Below are 13,230 nucleotides of genomic sequence, written 5' to 3'. Positions count from 1 at the left end.
AATTCACCAATACCCTTTAAAGCAGGACTTCTAAGTGGAGTCACACTGCAGGTGGGAGAGGGGAGGCAGAAGCAGATCTGACGTATTAACCCACCATCTGTTGATGTGTGTATATGGTACCATTAAAGACTTAGATAAAATTTGAGGAAAAATCCCCAATCCAGTAAAACCACTGTTGTTGTTAGGTGCTGTCGAGCCAAATTTTGACTCATAGTGGCCCCGTATAACAGAGTAGAACTGCCCCATAGGGTTTTCTACCTGTAATTTCTATGGAAGCAGATCACCAGGTCTTTCTCCCGTGGAGTAACTCGGTGGGTTTGAACCGCCAACCTTTGTTCAGCAGCCAAGTGCTTAACCTTTCTACCACTAGGGTTCCTAAAAGGCACTGTAAAAGGCATACATGTCCGTGTAGATGTATACCAATAAGGTGAAAAATGACTTTGGGAAAGGGTCTTTCCTGCGCGGTTATAATTTCATTAACAGGCCAACGTGTCACCACCTTTAGTGCTTCCGCAGGGATAACACTTGACGCCCAGTTTTCTCCTGGACTGTTGGGGGGGGGTGTTCTGTTTTTAAGAAATCGTTGTCAGGGGAAGGGAGGTCAATCCCGCGATCCCAAGTTCACAACGCAAAACCATACAAATGACAGGACCACCAAATTTAGAAAATGTCCTACAATGTGCGTTTTATTCCATATCATTATACAATGTTTACATAGTTATAACTCTTGGGAAAAAAATGTTTTCTTTTTCTTCACCAACTGTATGTTGTGCCTCAATCTTTCACTTGAACGTGGAGAATCGCAAAGAGTGGAAATCCACATGGAAGGCTATTCTACCAACGGTCGTGAGCTGCAGTGTGCCAACAAGGAGGAAACGGGGATCTTACAAGAGCAGTGGGGCTTACAAACCCTTGGCTTTAGTGAATTCAGGCATACAGGGTGCACAGTCTCATCTTGCAGTACAACTCAAGACAAAATAAATTAGTGTTGGACAGAATTCTAAATTGTACAATATTGAACAAAAGGCCACGGGGGGACCTTCTGTTTAAAGTAGCACCGATCCACACCTGACTGCGTTTCCAACATTAACCTTCAGGTTGACTGTACTGTTGGCACTGAGTGGAAATCTTTCTGCCTCAGTGAGGACTCCTAGACTGACTAAGCATACTGCGTTGCTAACCTCTCTACACAGTGTGGCAACGTCAACCCAGGAAATGGCACATTTAAATCGTCGCCCTGATGCGGGCTTGCCCTTTTGTTGTGTTGTCCGCCCCCCAACATAGCTGGTATCGCGCGGCTGTTTCTGTGACAGTGGTAAAGGTAAGTAAAAATGCACTGAAGGGGTTTCATGGCAAGCAGGTGTTTTCAAAACAAAACAAGGAACAACAGAAACAAAACGAGAGAACGTGGTCGCAGCTAAGGAGGTTTTCACATGTTGTTTAACTCCAGTAAAGTCTGATCCAGCATCTGATGCATACTAAGGTTTTCTTCTTTGGCATGAGCCACTTTCTCTGTGGTGGGATTAGAAAATTCAGTCATGAATAGCTGCACTTGGACACGATGGTGGTCTGCACACTAGGCAGGCAACTATCAATTGCAAACACAGCATGAGACCATGGGACTAAGCATGCTCACAAGACACGAATCATTTGCAGACAAGGACCTAGGAAGGGGCAGTGCCTCTGACCCAGAGGAGACCATGGGCACGGCAGGGTCTCACAGGGCCGTCAGGTGCAGCCTCACCAGCAACCCACTCTGCGAATTAATAAATGCAGGCGGCGCTCGGTGCAGGCTCACTGACTGGGTGCCATGGGAACTGGGAAAGGCGACAATACCGCTCCAAGCACCGTTATACAAACGGGCACGTTAGCAACAGCAGACAGCTGAGTTACAGACAGTTACAGGTTCCAGGCGTTGTGCTGGAACACAACCTCACAGAAAACAAGGGTGATGTGAAGAGGGTTTCTGACAACTTTTCAAATGATTTATTTTTGTTGCTCATTCAAAAAAAGAATTGATTATGAACATGTTTCATGCACATTTCATTAGGACATTCTCTGAATATTCTTATAGTGTTCTATGTATTTTCAGCATGACATTTCAACAATATTCCATACCACCGTCAGACTGAACAATGCATACCTTTCAGACAACCAGAACTTCTGACATGAGCTCCTGTTTTCAAAAGCTATCTGCCCAAGCATAGGTACATTTAATCATACTTCAAACAGTATACCACACTTTGAGAAGATATGAATATGGAATATGAATAGATATATATACACACCCCCTCAGCTTTGGCTTTCTACTCAAAGCAGGACTCACAGTTCTCTGGGAAATGGAATACATTTTTCATGGTCCTCACTATGGATCAGTTCAAACAAGAGGACCTGCTTTTGCAAAGAGGAGTGCTGAACTGAATGTTATAAACATTTAACCGTGTATATACTATAAGCATTTTAGCATAAAGCTGTTTGGGGATTAGAGAGCACTTAATTATTCCAGGTGTAAGGAGGGATATGTAGGCAAGGCCAGCCTTTGGCCGATTCCTCTCATTTACACTGCTGCAGAAAGCCACTGCTCTCTGCCCTATGAGGTGAAGGTAAGGTGGTCTTAGATTTCCTGCATGTGGGCTTCATTCCTAGAATTCAGACCAAGTTCTTTCACCCTTAAGCTTAATCCTCATTCAAGGCCAGCTTTAGTTCATTAGTTAGACGGCGGTTTTGCTCAAGTTGCTGGTAGAGTTGATCTGTACAGGTCAGCAAGCAGTTTAGCAGAAAAGAAGAGGCAGAAGAAGAGAGGTTAGCCAGAGTCAGAGGAGTCAACAAACAGAGCACAGATTCCTCGGGCGGGGTGGCCGCTGGTCACTGGTGAGCAATTTACTCTTACCTCATGGTCATCTGTCCCATGTTCGGGGAGGATGGACGGGAAAAGGCCTAGGGAACTTAGGAAGGGGTCAGCGTTTTCCCTCTTGGTGGGGAGGGGAGAAAAAAGGAGCAATAGGATACGAGAAAGTCAATGTTCTTGTACCTCACTGAACCTCACTAGAGAACCACTTTGCGGAGTGAGCCGAATGCACTTTCTAGAAAGTCTTGGGACCTGAGGCAGGGCTGGAGGTGAGCCCAGCAGGTCACCCCCTTCTGGCTAGGACTCAGTGGAGATCTTACAGTGAAAGTTCGACCCTCTGGTTAAAGTTCGACTCTCTGTTTCGGCCTACCTCTTTCCAGAGCCCCTTTTATCTCCACTCATGGAGGGCTGGCTTTCCAGCAGGTAGTACCCAAACCTAAAACCAAACCAAACCCAGTGCCATCAAGTCAATTCCAACTCATAGCAATGGAAACCCTGGTGGTGCAGTGGTTAAGTGCTACGGCTGCTAACCAAAGGTTTGGCAGTTCGAATCCTCCAGGCACTCCTTGGAAACTCTATGGGGCAGTTCTGCTCTGTCCTATAGGGTCTCTATGAGATGAGGTAGTACTCAGAGGGGGTTATTTCTGCTGCATTGAATTTTTGGGGGTTCATTCCAATCTGACCCCCTGCTGAGAATTTGCATTTCTGCCCCAGATATACTGAATTACAATCTACGTTTTAACAAGGAATGAACTGGTTCGAGGCCCTGCCTCAATGGAATCGAAAATATCAGGGAAAATTTAAAAAATGGCTTTGAAGTAAAAAGGCCATTAGTGGGCTCCACATGCAAAGCTGGTCTGCTCCTGGCAAGACTGAATTACTCATGAAAGAGATTCCTGGGAAATAAAGATGGCATTTCAGGTAAGTCTGGAAGCAACTGGTTTCTCTGGGTTCCCTAAGAGATGTTGTGTTCATTAAAAATGTCAAATGACAGGCCCTGAATCACAGCAACGGGCCCTGTGTGCAGAGGAGACTGGGTGCTTCCATTACCAGAATTATGAAACATGTGGAGCTCTGGTTTTGAGCTTTGGATTTCTGCAGAAGCCCCTATTAAGTACAGGCATACCAGCAAGATGAAGGGCAAAATCTGGAGATGACTACCAGACACTGGTTTTAAAAAAAAAAACAATTTTTTTTTTACAGCTAAAAAACATATAAGGCAGAACCTTGACTCAACCCTGAGCTGTGGTCAATCGACCTTTTAAATGAAAAAACAAAAAGCTCCACCAAGTCAAGGGAGACTCGAATTTAGGATCACAGGGAAATAGACTTGTCAACCACAGCTAGCCCATGGAAGGGCTGCCAGGCACCCTGCACTCCATTCCTGTGCCCTTAGAAAGTCTCCTTGGTTACAGCAAACCACCTGGGGAGTGGAAAGCATGGGCCTTCTTTCAACAGGAGGAAGCAGCAGAACTAACCTCCTTGGCTTTTTCCCTAGTCGCCAGGATACAGGTGCAAATTCTGAACTCTTGTCCAGCTAAGATACACAGTGTGTGTTACCCAACTCAAGCAGCAACGCCAGCATGTATCTCCACTCAAGACTGATTTAGCCTTTACCTTATTTTTCTTTAAGGAAGATGACATTCTGGGCCCCTAGCGCTCAGACTCAGCAATGCTTTTGGTTTGGTCCAACCGAGGCTCCTGCAGCTACAGCTACAGCCTGGCTCTCTGAACTAGAAGCCTGGGCTCCAATAATTTCTTGGTGAACTCAACTTGCTAGCTGATCCTCCTGTCCGCCCACACATTCTTGGGCTGCTCCCGACCTGCCTTCCCAATCCATCAGTTTATCATCTCCCCTTGTCCAGTGGACTTACAGAATGTGTGACAGTCTCAGGAAGGGTTTGCCTCTAGTATTATCTGAACGTGTGTTAGGCAGAACTTTCTGACTTGTCATTTTGTCAACAGGAGGAAGCAGGATTACCCAGCGAAGGCACACTTCTACTACTCTGAATTTAAAAAAGAACAAGGTGGCCACCATGGTCAAAAGCAGGTGGAAGAAAAACAGGGAAGTACAGGAATCCTTATTCTCAAGGGAGACACTGTCCAGATTCTAGATTTTTAAAAATCTATTATATCACTACTAAAATACTTTAATTCACAGCTCTCATATGAAAAATATCTTCTCTCTGCTCTGAAGTCTTTGTAGAGTGGATGACACTATTTTCTGAGTTTGTCCAAATTTATTTGATAGAGTGGTAGCTCTCCTGGATTAAAACAAACTACACACAAAACAAATAAAGACGACCCATATTTAAAACACCGGAGAAATGGAGGCAGGGTGTTGAGGACAGAGAAATGTTGGGAATGAAGAAACAGGTGTCATGTCATTTTCAAGTTCCAATTTTAAAATGCGTGCTTTGGAAAGAAAAAAAAAATCACTTCATTCTTGCTTGTGAAGTGAAATAGGTAAACCCAAACAAAATAAACTATTCTGAACAATTTCAACCAAATGCTTTTCAGGAAAAACAAAACAATCAGAATCAACTTTAACGGCTATACTTCAAAAACTTCTACAAATGAAGAAAACACCTAATAAACCTGACATCTAGGGTTTCACCGTCACCATCAAGGTGAAGGTGGCTGAATAATGAGTATGCGTTTAAAAAATTTTAACTCTTTGTGCTATAAAGGGATGCTCAGCAGTTCAACTGTTTGAATCAAAGGTCTTTCCCGCTTTTCTCAATGCCTAAGTCCCTAACAACGTGGGATGGCTCCGAAGCCAGTCATCACGAGTCTTTCATTAGTTAACCATATTCTCTGATGCTCAAACAGGTCATTAACACAGAGGGGTCCCCACACCCCAAATGAAACCTCTGGCATAGGGGAGACACTGCTCAAACCAGTCTTCCGACCCCAACAAGCCATGTACCCTGCAGTGGTTCTCAGCCCGGACTGCATACCAGAACCACGTGACCCTCTAAACACCAATGCCCGGGCTCACTCTCACCTTGGAGACCAGAACTCTGAGAGGGGGCCAGGGCATGGGTATTTCTTAAAAGTTCCACAGGGAACCACTGCTTTAGAAACTCTTCACTTTGCCCTCTTGACATTAACATACAATCTTCAGAATGAGAAGGGGGGGGAAAAAAGCAGCCGCCAAAAATGACCCTTTATATGCATAAAGCAGCTTTGTAGCTTTATTCAGTGTTGAAACTAAAATGTCAATAAATAAGAAGTAAAAAGAAAAGCAAACAGAAATAGCTTCGGTAGTGTTTATTTTACACTGAAGGAGGAGCGTCTGTACAGGGGACAGCACACTGCGTGCCCGGCCCTAAGGCAGGACGCTAAAGAAAGGACCAGGGTCAGCTGGAGCAGAGACAACCTGCAGAGCTCAGAGAAGTGGGACATCCAGCTTGATGAAGGAGTCTTGGGAGAAGTGAAGCAAAGAAACTTATCTGCGAGAAGATAAAAGGTGGGAGAAAAAGAAAAAAGTGGCACAATGGAAAGAGAGAAATGAAAACCACACAGAGGAGAGCAGTGCTTGAAACACAGGTGAGAAGCAGCCATGCAAACACCATGACCAACCAGCTCACCTGTGAGCAGGTGGCCAGCCTTGCCCACCTGTCTGCACCTGAGGCCATTATAGGCCCCTTTGGGTCTAGGTTCATTCTAAGATGACCCATGAGCAGAATTTAAAAACACATTTTAAGCTAAGCCCACTTTTCAGAATATTTAATCTTACTTGCTGCTCAGGCTTTTCCCATAGAATGGCCCCATTTTTAGCACTGGGAAAAGCCTTGGAGACATGTGATCTGATCCACCCCTCAGTTACAAGGGAGGTAAGAGAAGGTGGAGTTTTCTCTAGTCTCCGCGGTGACAGCCATGTCTCTAAGGGGACTTTTTTTCTTTAAGGGTGGAGATGCTATAAGCTCCAAAACATTGGGCACACACCATACTTGTCAAGCTGCCACCTTCCTGTATGGGTAAAGGGATGACAGGTGGGCCTGGAGAAGGAAGTTCCAGCTTCAAGGGAATTCAGTGTGATATTGTTAGAAGGACTAACTCTCCGTGGAACATTCCAGGTTAGAATGTAAAGAGGCAGAGTAAGATCGATGTTTAAATTTGGTTAGTAAGTTAGGTGTGCATGAAAACAAGACCATCTACTCCAAATCCCACTGCCCCACAGCAGAAAACCTGGGGCATTAACTCCAAACTTCATACTGTATAATTTGTGTTTTACTTCCTGTTTCTTTGACCTGGGTTGTGGTATGTGTTTGTGTGGACATTTTAATTTCTATTACACAAACACAGAAAATTAAAGGTTTGGCTACCCAGGGGAGAGTTCATTCCTCTTTAGAATTCTCAGAAGCAAGCAAGAGGTGATCTTTTACAGCACCAAACTTCAGGCTGTACTGGATCATCCCAACTGCCTTCCGCGCAGGTCCTCAGTAACCTGGCCCTTTAGGGTTTCCGTAAATTTATATTTCTTTTATGAAAATGACCATATTTAATGAATCTTAGGAAACCAGTTTTGATATTTCTTGGGAAGTTCCTAAGAACCATTTGTGCCACCTTCTAATTTTATTTGCGCCTCGTTTTATTTCCTAAAAAGGATAGTGCTCAAGGTCGTTCATATTCCAGTTCATTGCTGGGTGGGAACAATCTAACTCAGAGGTTATAAAATAAACGGACTCTGAGAGGAAAACGACCTGGACAGACAGGTTTAATCTACTTGGTCCTCATGAGTAGAATGTGAAAACACCCCGACTGAGCTAGATGGTATAGGAGGCTGAACAGAAGGGCATACAGATGGAGATCACGGAGGCAGAGGAGGAGCAGTGCTGAGTGCCTTGTGTTAGCGTGAGGGCGCGGTGTGAGCAGGCAGGGTGGATAAACATTTACATGGAGGTCATATCGTTGAGAGCGTGGTCCAGCTCCTCGCTGATGGCTTTGTACTTCAGTTTCTGAGCGTACAGCTCGTCTATGACCAGGAAGTGGAAGGCAGAGGTGCAAGGACATGGAGAGTGACCAAGAGATGGAGGGTGAGTGAGGGTGGCACGGGCACCATCCCGACACAGCAGCAAGAAAAGGGCAATGCATGAAGGAAGTGGTGCCGCAGCAGGTGGCCAATGCAGGAGGCGTGCGTTTTGTTTTTAAAATAAATTGGAACAAAAACAAAAAGAACCCATTAGAAAATAAAATGAGAAAGACTTAATATGAAAATCATAACAAATATGGTAGGCATATCAACAGGCCATGTTAGGCCCTGAACAAAACCACAGAAGACTGTCTCCTAGACGGGTAATGGAGCATCTTTCTTTCATGGAGCTATATTTTAATTACACCAGAGTCGGCCGTCAGGCACCTGCAGCTATAAACAGTGGAAAAAATACATCCAAGGGCAGTGTTTTGGAAGAAGCAATTTGTGACTACAGTCTATAATCCTTATCTGGATCCACCTTCAAACCATAGACTTCCTGAACGAACTAGACCTCTGGGATATCGATTTCTGAGTTTCATTTAAACTACTCCTTGTGGTCTTCTCACCCAAGCTGCCCCATCGCTGACTGGTCCAAGGAGGCATAAAAACCACACTTCCTATGGCCTTGTTGTAGCAAATCTACATTTTTATTTTTGCAGCGATGACAGTTTCAAATTTTGCTACCTTTTGGCAGACTATTTTGCAAACTTCTGTCATTCTCTCTTCTCTACTACCTTATCTATTTGCACCAGTCCCTTCTCTGGCCGCTTCTGCCTATGGTGTGTATATTATATGCACTTTACTTTCGTTTTCACAGTGGGCCCTTCACAAGCCTCAGAGCTTGACATTTAGGATTTCCGTGAGATAGAGTGGGTGTTACCAAAATAATACTGAAATATCGTAAGTGTGAAATGTATAAGCGTAATCTCAAAACACAATGTCCTACTGGCCACCTCCTCCCTTCAGGACATAGAACATTTTGCTAAGATAATAACTCAGAAATGATTATCTGGATTAAGACCAGATGTGTCTAAAAACAAGCCCACACCATTCTGACAACAGGGAAAGGTCACTAAAGATGAGTCCCTCTCACCTACAACCACCTTGCTCACAACGAGAGCTAAGCCTGCCATACTTCTGCAGAGCAGGAAGTAAAGCTGGATGGCATCTGCTGTTACAAAGAGATGGGCCCCATCTGGTGGCTGACCAGTCACCTGGTAAGCAGAGGACTCGGGTCCAAGAGTTTGAGAGTCACAGAGAGAGAACCCCAGAGGACAGGCAGGAGGAATGTGCAAGAGCGAAGAAGCACCATCAAGCTGGGTGCATGTGGAGTATAAAATCACTTTGTCAGGTCGATCAATATTCAAACATAAAGATTAAATTAAAAACAAAACTTAAGATCTTACCTTCTAAGTCATCAATGCTTTTCTCCAATTTAGTTACTGACCTCTCTGCAAACTCGGCCCGTGTCTCAGCCTGCAATGATTTAACTGAGTCAAAACTGGGACATTTTAAATGTCCAGTAGCTACAAGTACATGGGGAGTCCCTGGGTGATGCAAAGGGTTAATGCACTTGGCTGCTAACTGAAAGGTTAGAGGCTCAAGTCCAACCAGGGGTGCCTAGGAAAAAAGACCTCACCATCTACTTCTGAAAAATCAGCTGATGAAAACCCTGTGCAGCACGATTTGACTCTGACACACATGGGGTCGGCATGAGTCAGAATCAACCCGAGAGTAACTTCTTTTTTTTTTTAAACAAGTATTAGGGGAAACTAGAGAATGAAAATCAAGCACAGCACCTATACAAGGAGACTGCGGGAGACAGTAGATGGCACCAGACATTGACTCTAAGCCAACCTTTGAATAGTCTTGACTTGGATCAGCTCAACTTTAAAATGAAAAGCTCTGACCATCTCCATCAAAACAAACTCACTGAATACGCAGTTGACTTCATCTCCAAAACTCTCTCATATTACCTCCTTCAGCTTGTCAGAAAGGACCTTGATCTCTTCCTCATACTTGTCCTCCTTCTGCGAGTACTGTAATTAGAAAAAGCATCCAGATGTCAGCCGCCGCTCATTCTATACGCATGTCTTCTCATAGAAAGACAGCGCCACCCCAGCCAACAGATGTTCAAGATCACTTCAAAGGTAATGGAACCTCTGATATTAAATAGCTCCCTACAATGTGTTCTCTGTTTTCTTGCCTATTGTTTTACACGGGAGAGGAATGAGATAACGTATCCATTTGGCATTTGGTCTAAATTAAATTACTGCAGATGACTCACACATCCAACAGAAAAGACATTCTCTATTTAAAAAAAAAAAAAGGATCTGTTATCTAACAACCATCAGGAAATCACCTTGAAAGGTTGCCATTTACCAAAATGCCTACAGGACTGTTGCTTTCATCAGCAGGGCCGTAGAAGAGAAGAAGCGGCCTCTTTTGAGCACCTTTTAAAAGATACCTTTCCCCCCGACACCATGCTCCTGGCCTACCTTCTCAGCCTGAGCCTCCAGTGACTTCAGATTGTTGGTCACAGTTTTCAATTCTTCTTCAAGCTCGGCACATTTGCTAATGTTTTCGATCAGAGGCAGAAAGGGTGGGAGACAGGCCAAAGGGAGGAGGAGAGAAAAAGGAGAGGGGTGGGAAAAAATGAAAACCAAGTCCTAGAGATGAAGGGCTGCCTTCAAGTAGCCAAATCACCAGGTATTAACATGCTCAATTTTGCATGGACGCTGTCCCCCAACCTTGCAACAGCAGAAGGCAGGGTGACGGAATCCAGTAACTCTGAAGTGTGATAATTTGGCTTCTTTTGTGGCTGCACCAGAGAGCATTTGTGAAGGAAAAAACAAAGGAGCATAAAGGACCAAAAGGAAGCTCCTAAAGCAGGATGTAAGACAGCAGACGGCGTAGTGAAGGCACAGTCGTTATGCGGACTAGCAGACATTGGAAGCTAAGAGACGTCTGGGTTGCAGTTAAACCTGAAACCCGCACATGAGCCATCAGTACCTTATCCTCTGCAGCCATTAATGCTTTCAAGGTCTGATCCATTATTCTTAATTGTTCTTCCAGCTGTCGAACTTGGCTGTTAGTGGACACAGGAAATGCACAAGGCCATTCTCAAAATCAGTGTGCAGGTCAGACATGCAGCGACGCACGCATTCACACACAGACACCCCATACAAGTCCTCTGGGTTCCATCTTGTGGCTCATCTGAGTCAAACAAGCACAGAGGAGCCCGGAGCTGGAACAGGTAAATGTGCAGCTGCCAGACGGTCATGCTTTTAGTCTCTGCTTTGCAGCACCCCACACACAGCCTCCTGGGACCGGGCCCGCTTACCCTTCTGAGAGCTCAGCCCTCTCCTCTGCACGTTCAAGGTCACTCTCAATGATGACCAGCTTACGGGCCACCTGCAGTGGGAAAAACACGAGACACACATCATGGGGCCTGAAAACTGCAGGAGTGGTGGTGTGAGGAGGGGGCCGAGTCCATCAGCCCCTATGGCTTCTTGTCTACAACCAGGAGGATTCTCTTCCCTGCAGACTGGAGAGAGGTAATGCCTCACCAAGAGTTGCCAACAGAAAGGAAACCAGAGGCTTCCACTCATGAGACCCAGAGCGGTAAGTTACGACCGGGCAGTCTTGATTTTAAGTCCGATTGACCCGGGTCAAGTCTGCAGATAATTAATTACACAGCAGCGAGAGACCAAAGGAAGAGGGATAGATAGAAAAGCCACTGTCCGACACAGCAGCAGGATGAGACACAGTGCATGTTAAGCTGAGAAGGTGCGCGCAGCTGAGAAGCTGCTGAAAATAACCCTAAGACAAGCGCCATCAATTCAGAGCTCTGTTCATCAACCTCCTTTTGCGGAGGAGGTGGAGAAAGCTGATGGAGGAGAAGGAAAGCCAGTGTAAGTTGACGAGATGGCTAATGAAGTCATTTGTGTTCCGTGGAAGACAGAACCTGAGAAAATAAGTGGCCCTCTGAGGCAGTTCAAAATGAGTGGGCATTCAGGGGCAAGGACTAGAAGGCAGGAGGGGACAGGAAAGCTGGTAACAGGGAACCCAAGGTCGAGAAGGGGGAGTGCTGACATGTCGTGGGGTTGGTAACCCACGTCATAAAACAGTACGTGTAGGAACTGTTTAATGAGAAGCTAGCTTGTTCTGTAAACCTTCATCTAAAGTACAATAAAATGTGGGCATATTGTTAACCTGGAGCTGATGATGATGGTGGAGGGTCAATGCTGTTTCAGGGGAGCCACGATCTGACACAATAAACAAAAAACTAAAGCCGTTAACAGTCACATTGGCTCTGATTCCACAGGAGGTTGTTTTGATGGTGACATGACAGGTGCTGACTCACCCATCAACCTGTGTTTGTTATGGGATTCGACCGCCCTTGCAAGAGAGAAGGGCAGAAAATGGTCTCCATGAATCCACCCAGCAACTGCATGAACAGGACTGCTGCATGGTCAATCAGACAGAAGACCTGCTGCACTGTGATAATGCAAGAAGATCCTTCCCCCAGACACAAGAGTCCCACCTCTCCCTTCTCCTGGCCAAAGGTCGTTTGTCCTACCTCTTTGCAGGGGAAAAAAAGCTTTGGTCTTTCCCAGTGCTACTGACTGGCTTCATGTAAGTCTGGGATCCCCTAGTAGCATCACATAAAAACCACTTGCCGGAGGCAAAGGAACCCTCCTTCTCAAAGCCACCCATTTCTGCCATGGAAGCAGACCACTGCTCTCAGGAATGCAAGGCTGGGCACTGCTCCCTGGCGCACCCAGGTCACTGGTGGGGCATCCACGAGGCGCTGGGCCCCAGGAACTGACCTCCTCGTACTTGCGGTCTGCATCTTCAGCAATGTGCTTGGCCTCTTTGAGTTGGATCTCCTGAATTTCCATTTTTTCCTCATCCTTTTGGGCTCGACTCTCAATGACTTTCATGCCTCTGAAAGGAAGGACAAGTGGGAAAACCCAAGATTTAGAGTCAAACTCCACAGACTCACTGCACTGCTGTGGTAGGCGAGGCTCCATGGGATGGCAGACCAAAACAGAGCACAAAGCTACTTTTATTTTCCAAATCATGAAGCAACACTTTCCAGAGCTGAAGGCAGAGAAAAGACACACGCTTCTCTCTGTTCACCATGAATGAAATCTCGGTTTGGGTACTGGTGCATCTAATCGGAAATGAAAGGTAACATGTTAGCATTCCATCCAGATCTGGGAGGCACGGATACAGGAAAAGCCAACAGGCTCTGCTTGCCAAACAAATACTGTGATTTCTTCCCTTTCCTGGTGGGCAGCTTCAACCTGAAAATGGACTAGAGCTAGAAGAAAAGGAAATTTATCTTCATGTACCTCTTTTGCTAGGGCCACAAAACTATTAGATCAAACCACAT

General features: G+C 45.4%; 1 protein-coding gene across 20 annotated transcripts in view; it reads right to left on the bottom strand.

Moving 5' to 3' along the window:
• Nucleotides 1-648: 648 nt before the first annotated feature.
• TPM1 (tropomyosin 1) overlaps nt 649-13,230 on the bottom strand; it is a 28,005-nt gene continuing 15,423 nt past the window's right edge. For 4 of the 20 annotated variants that reach the window (XM_049905569.1, XM_049905561.1, XM_049905560.1 and 1 more), the window contains 6 exons: nt 12,662-12,779; nt 11,173-11,243; nt 10,328-10,403; nt 9,806-9,868; nt 9,236-9,305; nt 649-1,512 (listed from right to left, as the gene is read on the bottom strand). In XM_049905569.1, coding sequence (XP_049761526.1) covers nt 1,430-1,512; nt 9,236-9,305; nt 9,806-9,868; nt 10,328-10,403; nt 11,173-11,243; nt 12,662-12,779 — 481 coding nt within the window. In that variant the 3' untranslated portion in view covers nt 649-1,429. The other 16 variants (XM_049905570.1, XM_049905568.1, XM_049905567.1 and 13 more) reach the window with 5 other exon arrangements.

This window comes from Elephas maximus, chromosome 13 (assembly GCF_024166365.1).
Source record: "Elephas maximus indicus isolate mEleMax1 chromosome 13, mEleMax1 primary haplotype, whole genome shotgun sequence".
Taxonomy (NCBI): Eukaryota; Metazoa; Chordata; class Mammalia; order Proboscidea; family Elephantidae; genus Elephas; species Elephas maximus.
The sequence above is the reverse complement of the archived record's forward strand: the minus strand, read 5'-3'. Positions and strand labels throughout refer to the sequence as shown.